Source organism: Salmo trutta, chromosome 26 (assembly GCF_901001165.1).
Source record: "Salmo trutta chromosome 26, fSalTru1.1, whole genome shotgun sequence".
Classification (NCBI taxonomy): Eukaryota; Metazoa; Chordata; class Actinopteri; order Salmoniformes; family Salmonidae; genus Salmo; species Salmo trutta.
This window is the reverse complement of record NC_042982.1, coordinates 38,186,908-38,204,060: the sequence shown is the minus strand read 5'-3', so window position 1 is coordinate 38,204,060 and position 17,153 is coordinate 38,186,908. Positions and strand designations below refer to the sequence as shown.

The window sequence follows — 17,153 nt, the reverse complement described above, 5'->3', positions numbered from 1 at the left end:
AGAGGAGAGAGTACTGCAGTAGTCCTACAGACTGTGAATACAGCAGTCCAGCAGCAGAAGCAATCATTCAAGTCTCCTGCTCCCTGCGCCATTTCAGCACCTTGGAGAGCTCCCATACTCTCTGCCCCCTCAAAGCATGTCTTTCTTCTCTTCACTACTCCTCCCATCTCCTCTCCTTTTCTCTCCACATGCTGCCCTACCTAAGCTACAGAGTAGGAATCAACTCTAACCCTCCAGAGATATTAACCAACTGTTCCCTTTTGAGCAGAAATCACTGCAATAGTCCTTGATAAAGTCCTTCCAGCACAGGCTACACACATCATTTCTATAATCTACAAAACACACACACACAGATACACACACACAGACACACACACAGTACATTGACACACACACACACACACCCACACACAGTACATTGACACACACACACACACACACACACACACACACACACACACACACACACACACACACACATACAGCACATTGACACACACACACACACACACACATACACACACACACACACACACATACAGCACATTGACACACACACACACACACACACACAGTACATTGACACACACACACTCTCACACATACACAGTACATTGACACACACAGTACATTGACACACACACACACACAGTACATTGACACACACACACACACACAGGACATTGACACACATTACATTGACACACACACACAGTACATTGACACACACACACACACACAGTACTCGTTTTGTTATTCAGTTCAGCAGCAGAGGGAGGGATTCAATGACTCAAGTCTCCCTCCGCCATGTCAGCACCTTGGAGAGCTCCCAAACATTATCTGCCCTCACGAAGCCACAGAAACGGTCCATACAGAAACAGGGCATCTGCATACACACACAGACACCTGCATTTTACTGCTATATCAGCACCATGGAGAGCTCTGAGACATGTTGGCTCCTGCAACAAACCCTGGAGTCACTCACACAGTTGAGAGGCAGAAGCAACATGGCATAATAATAACACACACACACACACACACACACACACACACTAACATACACCCACATACCCCCACACACACACACACACACACACACACACACACACACACACACACACACACACATATACACACACACACACACAAACAGAGAGCATCTCTCCCAGTACTAGGGCCCAACTGTCTCTCTCCTGCTTCACATCTCCACCCTCTGCTTAGACTCTCAACTGTGTTAATTAGAAAATTACATCCTCTTTCAGGGACAAAAGAAAGACAGAATCCCTTCTTTCTCCATGTGGCAGACCCTCGACAATCCTCTGCTGAAGACTCAGTGTGGCTACATCCCTGTCTAAGCGTGTTTTCTCCTCTCTCCCGCTTATCCTCCTCCTCTGCCTCTCTTCCTCTCCCTCCCCCCCCTCCCTCCCTCCCTCCCTCCCCCCCTCCCTCCCTCCCTCCCCCCTCCCCCCCTCCCTCCCTCCCTCCCTCCCTCATTCTCTAGCAGTGTCTCTGATCGTGTCTGTGCTAATTAAGGGTTCTGAAAGACCCAGGAACAAACACACACTTTCAGAGCAGAGGAAAGCCTGAGTGTGCACAAACTGGCTCAACACACACACACACACACACACACACGACACACACACGACACACACACTTTCACATACTACCTCACCAGCATGCAACAGAACAACACAGACTAGTATAGACTCAGTGCTAATCAATAAAGTACAGCCAAGACCAGCACAAAATCAATCAATCAACCAATCAGTCAATCAACCAATCAATCAATCAACCAATCAGTCAATCAACCAATCAATCAATCAACCAATCAGTCAATCAACCAATCAATCAATTAATCAACCAACCAACCAGTCAATCAAACTACTCATCTCTCCAGCCAAGCAGGGTAATGCATCGATAAGGTATCAAGAGAAGAAACAGAACTAGCAAAAAGGTTATAGATTTGCCCAATTATCCAGAGGAAGGCTTGTTGTTACAGTATTTTTATTTTAACTTTATTTAATTAGGCAAGTCAGTTAAGAACAAATTCTTATTTTCAATGACAGCCTAGTGGGTTAACTGCCTTGTTCAGGAACAGAACGACAGATTTGTACCTTGCCAGCTTGGGGATCCGAACTTGCAACCTTTCGGTTACTAGCCCAACGCTCTAACCACTAGGCTACCCTGACGCCCCAGTATGCTCACAATCCCCCCACTCTGATTCTCAACAACATCAATGAAATTGATGCCAAAGCAGACATTTTGTGTCAAGCAAGTAGGGGACATCATCACATATCTTCACAAGTACATGGTGGCTATAGAGACGTGGGATGGATTTGGGATAGATTTGGGATAGGGTGAATACATGGTGGCTATAAAGACTTGGGATGGATTTGGAATAGGGTGAATACATGGTGGCTATAGAGACTTGGGATGGATTTGGGATAGGGTGAATACATGGTGACTATAGAGACTTGGGATGGATTTGGGATAGGGTGAATACATGGTGGCTATAGAGACGTGGGATGGATTTGGGATAGATTTGGGATAGGGTGAATACATGGTGACTATAGAGACTTGGGATGGATTTGGGATAGGGTGAATACATGGTGGCTATAGAGACGTGGGATAGATTTGGGATAGGGTGAATACATGGTGGCTATAGAGACTTGGGATGGATTTGGGATAGGGTGAGTACGTGGCAGCTATAGAGACTTGGGATGGATTTGGGATAGGGTGAGTACGTGGCAGCTATAGAGACTTGGGATGGATTTGGGATAGGGTGAGTACATGGTGGCTATAGAGACTTGGGATGGATTTGGGATAGGGTGAATTCATGGTGGCTATAGAGACTGGGGATGGATTTGGGATAGGGTGAATACATGGTGACTATAGAGACTTGGGATGGATTTGGGATAGGGTGAGTACGTGGCAGCTATAGAGACTTGGGATGGATTTGGGATAGGGTGAATACATGGTGGCTATAGAGACTTGGGATGGATTTGGGATAGGGTGAGTACATGGGCTATTCGAGGATACAGTCATCAATAGGGAACAATCAAATCCCTTCACCACAGCCCCTCCCTCAAAAGCAGCTCAGCCACTCAGAACACAGGTTGACCATGCAGGTTGCACAATGCTATTCTGTGTTTGAAGACCTTTCTGGGAGTTACAGCAGCAACATGAGGAGTGAGGTAGTGGGTAGAACTGTACTGTAATACCTTTCTCCTGTCTTGCCGTGTCTCTCTCTGAGAAGAGACTCAGGTCTTTAGAAACGCCCTGCTGAAGTAGAGGTTACTCTAACAGAACACACAGCAGTTCAGCGTAGCTCAGTGGGTAGAGCATGTGGGTTCTATTCCCATGGGGGACCAGTATGAAAATGTATGCACTCGCAAGTCGCTCTGTATAACAGTGTCTGGTAAAAGCTTGTTGCTAGCACAAGGGAGCAGCAAACAAACTCCTTACAAAATCATGATGAACAGTTTTCCTGTAAAGCCTAGACGTAGTTTCTCCACGAGTACAGAGCATGGCTTTACAAAGTCATGATGAACGCTTTTCCTCCTAAAGCCTAGACGTAGTTTCTCCATGAGTACAGAGCATGGCTTTACAAAGTCATGATGAACCCTTTTCCTCCTAAAGCCTAGATGTAGTTTCTCCATGAGTACAGAGCATGGCTTTACAAAGTCATGATGAACCCTTTTCCTCCTAAAGCCTAGATGTAGTTTCTCCACGAGTACAGAGCATGGCTTTACAAAGTCATGATGAACCCTTTTCCTCCTAAAGCCTAGATGTAGTTTCTCCACGAGTACAGAGCATGGCTTTACAAAGTCATGATGAACCCTTTTCCTCCTAAAGCCTAGATGTAGTTTCTCCATGAGTACAGAGCATGGCTTTACAAAGTCATGATGAACCCTTTTCCTCCTAAAGCCTAGATGTAGTATCTCCATGAGTACAGAGCATGGCTTTACAAAGTCATGATGAACCCTTCTCCTAAAGCCTAGATGTAGTTTCTCCACGAGTACAGAGCATGGCTTTACAAAGTCATGATGAACCCTTTTCCTCCTAAAGCCTAGATGTAGTTTCTCCATGAGTACAGAGCATGGCTTTACAAAGTCATGATGAACCCTTTTCCTCCTAAAGCCTAGATGTAGTTTCTCCATGAGTACAGAGCATGGCTTTACAAAGTCATGATGAACCCTTTTCCTCCTAAAGCCTAGATGTAGTTTCTCCATGAGTACAGAGCATGGCTTTACAAAAGATATGAGATATGAGTAGGATAACAATAGGATTTATTAGAACATAATCAACAAGCGCATGTGTGGTCGGAACCAAACAGAGAATCAATTAAGCCCCAAATAACATTAATCAAAATAGTGGACCGTGTCACCCTACTGAATCACAGAAATATAAAGGTGGCTCATTATGGAACTCTACGTATCGTTTAAAATAGAATAATTCAGGGTTGTTTTAATCAAACAGAGTGCATGCAGAAAAGTGCTGACCTCAATCAGTCTGGTTGGGGAGGAGGAATGGGGATGGAGGGTGGGGTAGACAAACTAAATATTATAGACCTTCGCCTAAAGTGATGCTACAGTGCTAACAATGAAGGCCTGCTCAATGTGTATACTCATTTGATGTGTGTGTGTGTGTGTGTGTGTGTGTGTGTGTGTGTGTGTGTGTGTGTGTGTGTGTGTGTGTGTGTGTGTGTGTGTGTGTGTGTGTGTGTGTGTGTGTGTGTGTGTGTGTGTGTGTGTGTGTGTGTGTGTGTGTGTGTGTGTTTGAGAGAGAGAGAGAGATTGTCAAATGGGGGAGACAGTGACTATGATAGAAACCTTTTCCTCTAAATGGGGGAGACAGTGACTATGATAGAAACCTTTTCCTCTAAATGGGGGAGATAGTGACTATGATAGAAACCTTTTCCTCTAAATGGGGGAGACAGTGACTATGATAGAAACCTTTTCCTCTAAATGGGGGAGACAGTGACTATGATAGAAACATATAAGTAGTTTTGTGCACCTGATGACTAATAGATAATAAACTCAATTACCGATGGACATGACATTCCTTTCAACATTAATATCTCTTCAAGATCACTCAACTTTCCTGCAAAATGCAACATCTCCTTTTCTGGCTCAATTACCTCCTTTTCTGACTCCGCCCCAACCAACAAGTAACATCTTAAAGGTCCAATGCAGCTGTTTTTTTCTCAAAATCAAATCATTCCTGGGTAACAATTAAGTACCTTACTGTGATAGTTTTCAAATAAAATAGTCAATAAGAAACAAAAATAAGAAACAAAAAAGAACAAAGTTCTCGAGCAAGAATTATGCTAGAATTGTCTGGGAGTGGTCTGAGATTGGGGGGGGGAAAGAGAAAACTAACTGTTATTGGCAGGGAGGTTAGGAACACTGTTTCTTATTGGTCTATTAAGTAATTTACCACCTGAACACATTGAAATCCGTTTTTGACTGCACTGGGCCTTTACATGATATGGAACGTCAAATTATCAATTGGTTTGAGTTGAATGACATTGCTTGAAACCCATTTCCCTGTCACGTGTGTTCTCCCTCTTTAAGGCCATTCAAAAATACATGATCGATATAGAACATACTTTATATAACAATAACCATTATATTACCTGCACGGGATTAATATAAACTCCTCAGATTCTACTGATCTCATTAATAATACAAAGCAAACGTAATGTTCTCTTGATGATTACTGTATTTAAATTTGACAAAATATAACGGACCATATTTAATAATGTACAGGCCTAGTGTTTCATTTGGTAGTGGATTAAATGTATTGCAGTCTAATGATAGGAGAACAGTCTGGCAATAGTTTTCTAACAAACCAGCAGTATAGTTATTACACTGGCAATCTGAGTGTCCCTCTGTCGCCCTCGTGTGGATAATATCTGTAATGTCATTCTGCAGCGAATGAGCATCAAGTGCGCACTGGAGAGTACGTCTCTCGTTCAGACTCGCAGCCTTTTCCAGATAATTCGTTGAACTTTCATATGAAAACTGTAGCAAGGAAATGGTAACACAATGGTGTATTTATATTACCCATCGGACAAAACTTGATTCCTTCATTGGGCCATTTTCAGTTCTGCATCTCCCAAAGATGTATCCCTCTCTTTCTCTCATTTGTATCACCAGCTACTCTCATAGTTGCACGCCTTCCCGACGCTAGCTACCATTGCAGAGTAGCAGGGAATTCACATATCCTGGCCAACAGCAGCACAACTAAAAATGTAATCAAGCCACTAGAAATTTCAATGTATCATTCTGCAATGCACAGACAGACACAGCACAGTATAGCGCTATACCAAACACATTACCTCTACGTTGTTCACAAACGTTCCGTGGTAGCACCCTTTTCATTTCATATAAGAGTTTTTATTAAGAAGGCTATACCAGACGCATATTCACTATACATTGATTTAACATTACCTTTACAATAAAATGTTCACTGAAATTACAGAATAAATATATGCAGATATTTTCTTCAAATCTTTGTGAGAGAGAAAACATTAAAAGTGCCTTCTACAAAGCCGGTAGTGTCGATGAGATAGATAATCCGAAGCATTGTTCTTAAGAAAGTGCGTGGAATTCCAGAAAACCTTGAGTGTCATCATATAATATATTCACAAATGTTATTTTCATCCTTGGGTGAGTACGTCCTTGAGAATTACACCCAGATATAGACAGCAGTCCTCTTTAATAATAATAATGATACTAATATATAAAATGAAATAGAACAGTATTTCTATTAACACGTGACTGATAGTTCTGAGCAAATCCCTCACCACTGCAATGGAGCGAGTGCATGCAGCAAACTGCAATTTCATCCATTTTTATTTTTTATTTATTTCCTACAAACTTCATGTGCACGGAACCCGGGCGTTTATATATCCACGTAAAAGACAGAGAGACAGAAACATGAGCCTAACGGACACGGAGAAATCCTGCTCCAACTCCTCTCGCGCACGGGGCTACTCCACTCCACCATTTGAGAGCGTATGAAGGGCTCGATTTGATGGGGTATATTTTCGGATGTTGTGATTCTCCCAGTGCCTCTCTCTCTTTCTTGGTCTCTCACTCTCCTTGGTATATAGACCAATCTGTTCCATATAAAAATAAGGGTTGATAACATTGCTGGCTACTCTGAAAAAAGGCACTTCATTGAATATCTGAGAATGGCCTTTCCTCCAAAGCGATTTTGGTGGGAAAACGTTTAGTAATATACTTTTAAATTGTATTATCATGCTGCTTTTTTTGTTTCGTTTTTGTCCGTGATTTTGTTCCGTTTGGGGTATGGAAAAGTGAGAGTGTGTTTGTATGTAGCCTATGCTATTTTCCGTGTTAGAACCGATATGATTTCTCCAGTACTTCGAGGTAATCCGGCTTTGTTTGGAGTTTGGCTCTTAACTCAAGGTAATCGCTTTGGGATGGGTCAGGGAAGCAGCCTTTACCCGCTGTGAACAGCAACGTCTCCTTGAGACGTGCGTCCTGTTGTAAGTCCGGGTATTGCATACCGGGTGGGTGTGCGTGTGCGACGTGCATATCCTTTAGTTTCGGGACCGTTCCATACAGACAGTCTACGAAGCCAACAGTCGGCGTGGGTCTCTGGCTGTCAATCACGGTGGGACACAGTCCGCCATTCTCGTGAAATCCTGATTTATCCCCTGTATTGTGGTTTACCGTGACGATTGTGTTGAGCTGTGAGTTAGACATGGCTAGGGTCCATTCTCTCTCCTTCTCTAAGAGGGTTCGGTAATTACTGTTGTTCTCTTTTGTTTCTGCAAACTGCTCCCCTATCTCCCCCTCCCGGGGCTTGTAAATGGGGTTGTTGCACATCTGCGTCACAGGGTGAGGAATGTAATCATAGACGTGACCGTGACTGTGTGTGTGGCCAACGTGACCGTGAGTGTGTGTATGTGTGTGTCCGCTGGGTGGCTTTTCTGGTGAGCCTATGCTTCCACTGCTGGTCTGCCTCGGCGGATCCTCGAATATCCTGCACTGCATCTGGATTCCCGTCAGATCCACCTCAGAGCGTTTCCGGAAGGGCAGCTTCTTCCGTCTCCGCAGGACGAAGGCGAAGAGGCCCGCCGCCACGAAAACCGCTGAGATGAACAGAACGAGAAGACTGAGGATGAGGACTGATAGAGGCACCGGCCCCCTCCCCCCAGCCTCCCCCAGACCAGAGCTACCGGTGGTCATGTCATCAGAGGGGAGGAGAGCTGGGGAGGGTCCGGATGAGTATTTCATGTCTGGACAGATGACCTCAGCATCCAGCGACCTCAGATCCTTCCCAAAGGCAAAATCAGGAGTCTTACAGATGACATCCCTAACCATGATGACAGAGGACAGCTTCTCCATCCAGGTTTTGAGGGGGATGATGTCACAGGAGCAGTCCCAGGGGTTCTGATGAAGGTCCACCTGGACGATGGAATGCAGGTGTTCTAGAACACCACGCACGGGCAGGGACAGGAAGTAGTTATTGCGGAGGTTGAGTCGCGCCAGGCTGGTGCCTGCGAAGGCGTCGGTCGGGAGAGTGCGGAGGAGGTTATCGTTGAGGAAAACAAGCTGAAGGCTGGGCATGAGAGAGAATGACGCCGGCTGGATCTCACGAATCACGTTATACTCAAAATAAAGATAACTCAACGTCTGTAAGCCCCGGAACATACCGGGAGTTAGCCTCTCAATGTCGTTCCCATTCAGATACAAACTCTTCAGGTTGGGAAGGTTGATAAATGCCCCTTCCTGGACGTACGATATCCGGTTATTCCCCAAGTGTAGTAAATCCAAACTGGAAAAGTTCCAGAAATCAGACCGGTAGATTTTCTGTATTAGATTCCCGCTCAGGTAAAGTTTCTTGGCGTTGAGAGGCCTGGGAAGTAGCTCTGAGATATTATGAAAGCCCTTCTCTTTACAGTTGACCGTTAGCCCCAGGTCGTTGATATGGAGGTTGCAGGTACATCCAGAAGGGCAGACGATAGGGATGGGGGGGCGGGTCTGGTAGCCAGCTATGGGGGGCTGGTTCAGGCCGGGGATAGAGGCTACGAGGGGTGGGAGAGTTTTTGATGGGCCTGGGGCGTTTGGTGGGTTTGACATGTCTCTCTTTGTACTCCACAGATGACGCCGTGTTGTGGAACGACGACAGCATGGAGGACGGTTTCGTTGGCCACGTGTTCTCATTGTTGAACGGAGACCGGGGGATTCCCAGTTTGACCTCGATTTCCACGTCTGAAAGTAACGGACAGAGCTCACTGCGTTTGATCTCTCGTAAATCTTTCCCGTGCAAGTGGAAGGGGTACTCGCAGGTGATCTCTCCCGACCAGTGCGGTGTAGGGAATGCGTTCCAACCACGTTTTTAGCTGAACTATATCACACTCACAGATCCATGGATTCTCCTCTAGCTGAATCTCCATCAGGCTCCGGCCCCACATATTCCAACGTGCCCTTATATGGTAATGTCTTTAACCGGTTTCCCCTCAGGTCCAGGTGTGTTAGTGACACCGACCTGAATAGGTAGCAGGGCAGGACTGGTATCAGATTGTCATTTAGGATGAGCACTCTGAGTTTGTGGAGGTGCCTGAACGCTCCACTCTCTATCCTCTTGATGACATTATAGTCTGCCTGCAGGTATTCCAAGCTTTCCAGACCCAGGAAGGTGTCATTCCGGAAAACCTCTAGTTTGTTCTCATGCAGGAACAGCCGTTTCAGAATTCCCAATCCGTTAAATGCTCCGGCGTGGATGTCCTGCAGCGCATTATTCCCCAGATTAATGGACACTGCATTGTTGAGGTGAAGAAAACTGTTGAAATACAGCTTCCTCATGGAGTTTCTCTGCAGGTTGAGTTTGAAGGGCCGTGGCCATATCTGGGAGATCTGACTGACATTCGTAAATCCTTTGCTGTCACAGTGGACGTGAAAGATGCCCTCTTTGACTTCGCAGTAGCAGGGCTCGAAGCAGGGCTCGTTGATCTCCTCCGAGTCCTCCAGCAGTGGGATCGGGGTGGTCCATCCTAGGGCTATGGTGCTCAGCAAGGTAACCCACAGCATCCTCACTGAGACCTGATGAAGTCACGGCTATGGCAAGCCACTTCACAGCACTGCAACAGTAGAGAAGAGCGAGAGAGAGAGGGGAGAGGGGAAAGGGGGCACACAAACACACACATACACACACACACACAAACACACACACACACACACACAGGGACAGCGGGTGAAGAGTGAGAAAAAGAGAGGAGAGAAAGATAGAGAGATATTAAATTATGGAAGGCGTGCATGGAAATGAAATAATACAATGACATTGGCTTATCAGTGTGTAGCCTACTCACTGTTTAGCTCGTTACACACCATCCTAAAAAAATATATCTAATAAAACATGTATCCTATTAGACCCTTGTTAAGGTCACCATATTTCACAAAACCGTGGATATACCACTAGCCTAAGGTTAAAATAAATCAAACTCAAAGATGCTTATCTCAATGAATAAATGAAGGCAACAGCAGGTGGCTGTGAAGGGTGGAGAGGAGAGGTGATCTCTCTGTATTTATTACATAACATAGCCAACCTCTCCCGGTAAATCAGACACCGGAGTTCGCTGTGTAGTTGTGAAAATTAATGACGGTGCAGGTTTCGCCAGATTAATCATACCATAGCGTGAGCTATACCCCGTTAACCGAGGGACTGGACAGGGACTGAGCTGTCACCGGCGCTCAAGGTACGGACCAGAGAGGACTAGAGGACGTTTGGGCATTATGCCTTATTTGTCAGATCGGCACCGAACCCTTTCAAATCAAAACATCAAAGTGACAACAGATCCCATATTGTTGTCTTCGGGGCAGCTGTTTGAGAACCAATTGACGTCAGATTGTTCATAGCCTACCCAAATAAGAGATGTTTAGCCTAACCTCCATATGTAAATATAATATCAGATTTTCTATGAAAACAACTAGAGGAACGGTAGATGACATCAGCTGCTAAAGGGATAGAGAGAGAAATACAAAGTAACTCTGAGAGGTTCTGTTTGGCAAGCGCTACTCTCCTCTCCCACGCAGCACGCCTGCCTGTACGGATCTGTCGTCTCCCCGCCCGTAAATTCCCTTAGCCCCCGGTCCTTATGGTCATTGTAAAATAAATAAAAAGTTGTCATTTTTTAGGGCACTTCACCTATGAAACGATTCCCTTTACCGTTGTCTCCGCTCGTGTTAAAACTGCACACGCGCAAGCACACAAACGCACACAAACGCACAAACACACACACACACACACACACACACACACACACACACACACACACACACACACACACACACACACACACACACACACACACACAGACTGCGATGAATAGTGCACTTGTATGTTCCCAGTGCCCTGCCTCCACCATTTGGCTTGTATTTCAAATCTATGCGCTCTCCGTGGTGCTGAAATCCCATAGAAAACACACAAAACTCCCGCGGCAGCTGTCCATTAAACCGGTGGCACTGAAATGAAATACAATTCCCAAAACACTCAAAAGAGAGAACCATCGACATCCAGCCAGTCCGAACGCATTCTCCCCGAATCTTTCCGATCGTTTAGCATTTCTGCGTCCCACAGCTGGTGGTAAAGGGTTATATTTCCAGGGTATCAGCTGTTATATCCCGGGGTACCTACTCAGTTTAAGGGGATCTGACTTCACATCTCCTGCGTGTGAGGTGCCCTTGTGGCGGAGAAGGTGAGATATCCCAGTCTTCCGTTACGGGCTGTTGAGAGACGGAGAGAAGGAGAGAGGCAAAGGAAGATATGCATAGGAATGAGTCTCCCACATCCATATAGCATAACGCAATCAAAGCCTGCACATAGACCAAACCACAAACTGTTCGCACTGGGTAGCTGGGTCCATGAAGGGACATAGCTTATGGAAACGATAGTCTATAAGGAAAACAGAATGAAATGATAAATAAGCAAATTGACAATATATCTGTTGAATCTTAAAGAACTGGCAAACCTGATTAATAGTACAAACTGGGGAATATAAAATCTATAGAAAAAGCACCTATATGGATATGAAGAGAAGCTGCTGAAATGCATGCCAAGAGTACTGCAGTTGCTTTCGTCGTGACATCTCTCGAAACCGTTGAATATGGTAAACAAATGCCCATTGATCAGATAGGATACCCAGATTCCTCTGTTCCGTTCTCATTATCAACGAGTGCTTTCCTTCCCCTTCCACGTCCGAGGCTTAGCTATATGCACCACACATAAGCATGAACACACACGTAGATTCACACACGCACCACTCACCTTACTTTGGCACTGCAATTTAACAGCATCCAGAAAAAAACGCCACTAGTTTAAATATTGTTGAATCTCTCTTTCTCTCTCCTCTGCCTCTCTTCCTACGATATTTTCCCGTTGAGCTCTCTCTCTCTCTCTCTCTCTGTCCCCCTCTCTCTCTCCTCCCGCTCTGGCAGGAGAGAGAGAAAATCAAGACGTGATTGGAATACAATGTTCTCTTTTTTTTCAATCCACTTTGCTTATGATGCAGGTCCTCAGCTTGCTTGCTTGCTTCTCTCGACGAACGTTCAACAGTGTAGCCAGGCGAAATTGCACTCTCCTTGGCTTAAACTTCCCAGCACTGTCCGATGCGCCAACCCTCTGTGGATCATAGCAAAGACTCTTTCTCGATTGGCTCTTCTTTAGACATCACGGGAATGAGCTTAAAGTGAAGAGAGAGGAAGCGACTGGCGAGAGAGGATGGAATAACGAGGGAGAGATGGAAGGGACGTTGCCGTTGGTTCTGGATGGTGTCGGCGGTGCTCAGAGAAAGAAGGAGGAGCGCGCGCTGACTGTCGCAATGGGAGCGCGGGTCAGGGAACTCTCTTTCTTTTTCTCTCTGTTGGAAAGGAGAGAGAGGCGCGTGCGTTCGTGTGTACACCCGGGGAGGGTGGTTCTGCGCGCGCACACACACACACACACACACACACACACACAGTGGAGGGTTTTCGTGTCTATGCCTACAATATACAGAAAATGACTAACTTCACTACGTTGACTTCATACACAGTTCATAGTACAGCTTATCTTGTGTCTTTTTCGGTGGAAGCATATGACACAACTAAACTTGACTCCTGACAGTCTCTCGCATTTCGATCTCGCTGCAGCAGTTACCGAGCGGCGAGCGGAAAGGAAGCGCTCGGGTTCTGTTCCTTGCCTTTCCTCACGCCGCCTCCAGCGGGCAATACAACCCCGCACGAGAGCCAGGGCCACATCACATCGCATGATGTACTTTGTTCGTTCACCTCGACATTACCATGATCAAGACAAACATCTATTTTCTTGTTTTGTTATGTTGTGTTGCTTTTTTCGAACAATATTTAATGGTTACACCTTTGACATCTAAAGTTAATAGCGTATTCCAGGCCTGCATCCCTTTATTCGTGGCCTGTTCAGGTTTGAACTATTCTTGTGAAATGTTGGATTATAATTGAAATCACCGTTCCATTCTTCTATGTGAAAAGAAGGGATTTTCTCTTGTTGTTTTCATGCATAGTATTGGAGCTTAGTTTATAGTCTATCGGAATTGTACTGTGGCAGCATGAGTCAGGTGAATCTGGTCGTTAGGCAGCCCCAGGCTTTACAGTATCTGTGACAATTTCTGTGTCCCAGATTATGTCCTAAAATAAACCCCCATTGGCAAACACACACACACACACACACGCACGCGCACGCACGCACACACACACACACACACTCCTACACATTCACACCCAGCCTGACACATCCTAAGAGATAAGAGAGGAGAGTTCATTAGTCCCCGGCCAGCTGTCAGAGGACCACATACCAGGGTCAGGAACATGAGGCACAGGGCTCTGGAGATAGGAGGAGGACAGAGTCTACTGACTCACATGTCACGCCGCTACACAAGAGAGCCCAGGCTGGTATGCTAGGCCCAGGTTTCAGGGTGGTATATAGCAGATTATAAACCGGGTAGTTTGAATACTGAATGCTGATTGGCTAAAACAGCTTTCATCTTTGTGTATTGGTGACTGTGTACCATGACTTTGACGTTTAGCCTATTCAAGTTGATACAATGGCTACATCAACAATAGTTTGACATTCCGATTTAGAAAATAAGCGTTTAGATGAACTTGAGAGAAAAATAAATGAAAAGAAACACGTGAAACAAACGAAGTGGGCACTGACCTGCTCCACTGACTGGCGTACAGAAAAATGTATAAATTGTGAGTTTGGGAATACAACAAAAATGGAGCTGAATGTCATTCTGCGGGAGTTTTATGGTTCCGTGAGAATCATGAATGGCGAAGAATACGTGATTAGTAGATATGCTGGTTTGAACCGACATATCAACGACCCCCCTCTCAGCTGGGCATGGAATATACAGAAGGACTCCAAATTCACAACGAGCAACAATGTGTTTGTAGGCGGAATTAAAAAGTTGAGGAAAGAGGGGCGCAACAAAGCTGCCCACCACGAAGCCATAACTGAACACGACATGCAGGGAGATTGGACGGGGATTTATGTTTGAACTGCCGTGTGATCCCCTCTGCCCAGTAGCTTCCCTTAAGAAGTATCTGCACCTCCTTTCCTCCGACGCCCCGGCGTTGTACCTCCACCCGAAACGGAAAGCAGTTAACGGATACATATGCTATGTAACTGTTAGCTAGCTAGCTCAATCTAATTTACTCTGGCAATATAAGCGGTAGCCATGTAGGCCTAAATATTAGCTAACGATATTTTATTTTATGTTTCAGGTACCCAAAAGAGCGGAGGAAACACCTTCGCAACAATGCTGCCAAAGATCTGCAAAATAGCTGGCACGTCACAGATTTAAACAAACCACTGCCTCCGAATCACCATGATCCAGAAACGGCTGGATGCCAGACTAGAGACACTAGAAATAATGTCTGTCAGTGGACACAGATCCGAAACCTCTCTGGAAGTTACTGGAACCTAAATCTGGAAGCAAGGAAGCGGTGGAGCACTATTCTACCTGACACAGCAGCAGCAGCAGCTGCCCCAGCTAAAAGAACAGCTAATATTTCCAACAGCTTGGAGCCAACAAACAAAAACATGGGCAAGCAAACAACCAACGATAACATGGGAGATGTTTTCCATTCGTACACAATACATGGCAACATTCAGATCAACATGAATACATAATTGGCGTGTTAGTCACTCTGGAAGTGGTGCAAATGCTCGGTTTTTACGTACATTTAATGTATGCTTGCTAGCCTGTGGTTCTATTGCATAGCAACCAGTCTAGCAACGCAACTTTTGTCAGGACTACTTTTTCTGGCAGAATGTATTTATTTAATAAAGCAACATTTTCAATTTAGATGAGTCATTCCTTGCCTTACTGTGTTGGCAACTTGTTTATCAAAGCAATAAGGCACCTCTGGGGTTTGTGGTATATAGCCGATATACCACGGCTAAGGGCTGTATCCAGCCACTCCGTGATGCGTCAAGTATGAGAAAAACCCTGAGCTGTGGTATGCAGACAATATACCACACCCCCTTGGGCCTTATTGCTTAATGAGAGAGAAGAGAGGGAAATATGAGTCAGGTTTCAGGGTGGGATATAACAGAGAAGAGAGGGAAATATGAGTCAGGATTCAGGGTGGGATATAACGGAGAAGAGAGGGAAATATGAGTCAGGATTCAGGGTGGGATATAACAGAGAAGAGAGGGAAATATGAGTCAGGTTTCAGGGTGGGATATAACAGAGAAGAGAGGGAAATATGAGTCAGGATTCAGGGTGGGATATAACGGAGAAGAGAGGGAAATATGAGTCAGGATTCAGGGTGGGATATAACGGAGAAGAGAGGGAAATATGAGTCAGGATTCAGGGTGGGATATAACAGAGAAGAGAGGGAAATATGAGTCAGGATTCAGGGTGGGATATAACGGAGAAGAGAGGGAAATATGAGTCAGGTTTCAGGGTGGGATATAACGGAGAAGAGAGGGAAATATGAGTCAGGATTCAGGGTGGGATATAACAGAGAAGAGAGGGAAATATGAGTCAGGATTCAGGGTGGGATATAACAGAGAAGAGAGGGAAATATGAGTCAGGTTTCAGGGTGGGATATAACAGAGAAGAGAGGGAAATATGAGTCAGGTTTCAGGGTGGGATATAACGGAGAAGAGAGGGAAATATGAGTCAGGTTTCAGGGTGGGATATAACAGAGAAGAGAGGGAAATATGAGTCAGGTTTCAGGGTGGGATATAACAGAGAAGAGAGGGAAATATGAGTCAGGTTTCAGGGTGGGATATAACAGAGAAGAGAGGGAAATATGAGTCAGGTTTCAGGGTGGGATATAACAGAGAAGAGAGGGAAATATGAGTCAGGATTCAGGGTGGGATATAACAGAGAAGAGAGGGAAATATGAGTCAGGTTTCAGGGTGGGATATAACAGAGAAGAGAGGGAAATATGAGTCAGGTTTCAGGGTGGGATATAACGGAGAAGAGAGGGAAATATGAGTCAGGTTTCAGGGTGGGATATAACAGAGAAGAGAGGGAAATATGAGTCAGGTTTCAGGGTGGGATATAACGGAGAAGAGAGGGAAATATGAGTCAGGTTTCAGGGTGGGATATAACAGAGAAGAGAGGGAAATATGAGTCAGGTTTCAGGGTGGGATATAACAGAGAAGAGAGGGAAATATGAGTCAGGATTCAGGGTGGGATATAACAGAGAAGAGAGGGAAATATGAGTCAGGTTTCAGGGTGGGATATAACGGAGAAGAGAGGGAAATATGAGTCAGGATTCAGGGTGGGATATAACAGAGAAGAGAGGGAAATATGAGTCAGGATTCAGGGTGGGATATAACAGAGAAGAGAGGGAAATATGAGTCAGGTTTCAGGGTGGGATATAACGGAGAAGAGAGGGAAATATGAGTCAGGTTTCAGGGTGGGATATAACAGAGAAGAGAGGGAAATATGAGTCAGAGAGATAGCGATAACGGAGGATTGAGATAGTATGTGTGTGAGAGGGGTTAAGGAGAGAAGGTTACAGGAGACAATTTGGTAGCTGCTGGTAGATAGTAAAACTGTCTGTCATGTTTCTCTGTAAAGGTCTATCATTCATGTCCTGGCCTGTCAGACAGTCAATCAGTCAGCTTCTGCTGCAGCCACA

The 17,153-nt window shown here is 45.2% G+C and overlaps 1 protein-coding gene across 1 annotated transcript; it reads right to left on the bottom strand.

Annotated features, from left to right (window-relative positions):
- Window positions 1-6,148: 6,148 nt before the first annotated feature.
- Window positions 6,149-12,822, bottom strand: LOC115163739 (SLIT and NTRK-like protein 3). Its single transcript, XM_029715895.1, is given in 6 exon segments — window positions 6,149-9,047; window positions 9,049-9,339; window positions 9,341-9,448; window positions 9,450-10,120; window positions 11,674-11,762; window positions 12,304-12,822. Coding segments are annotated over 4 exon segments (2,700 nt in total). The 5' UTR covers window positions 10,071-10,120; window positions 11,674-11,762; window positions 12,304-12,822; the 3' UTR covers window positions 6,149-7,367.
- Between the last annotated feature and the right edge of the window lie 4,331 nt (window positions 12,823-17,153).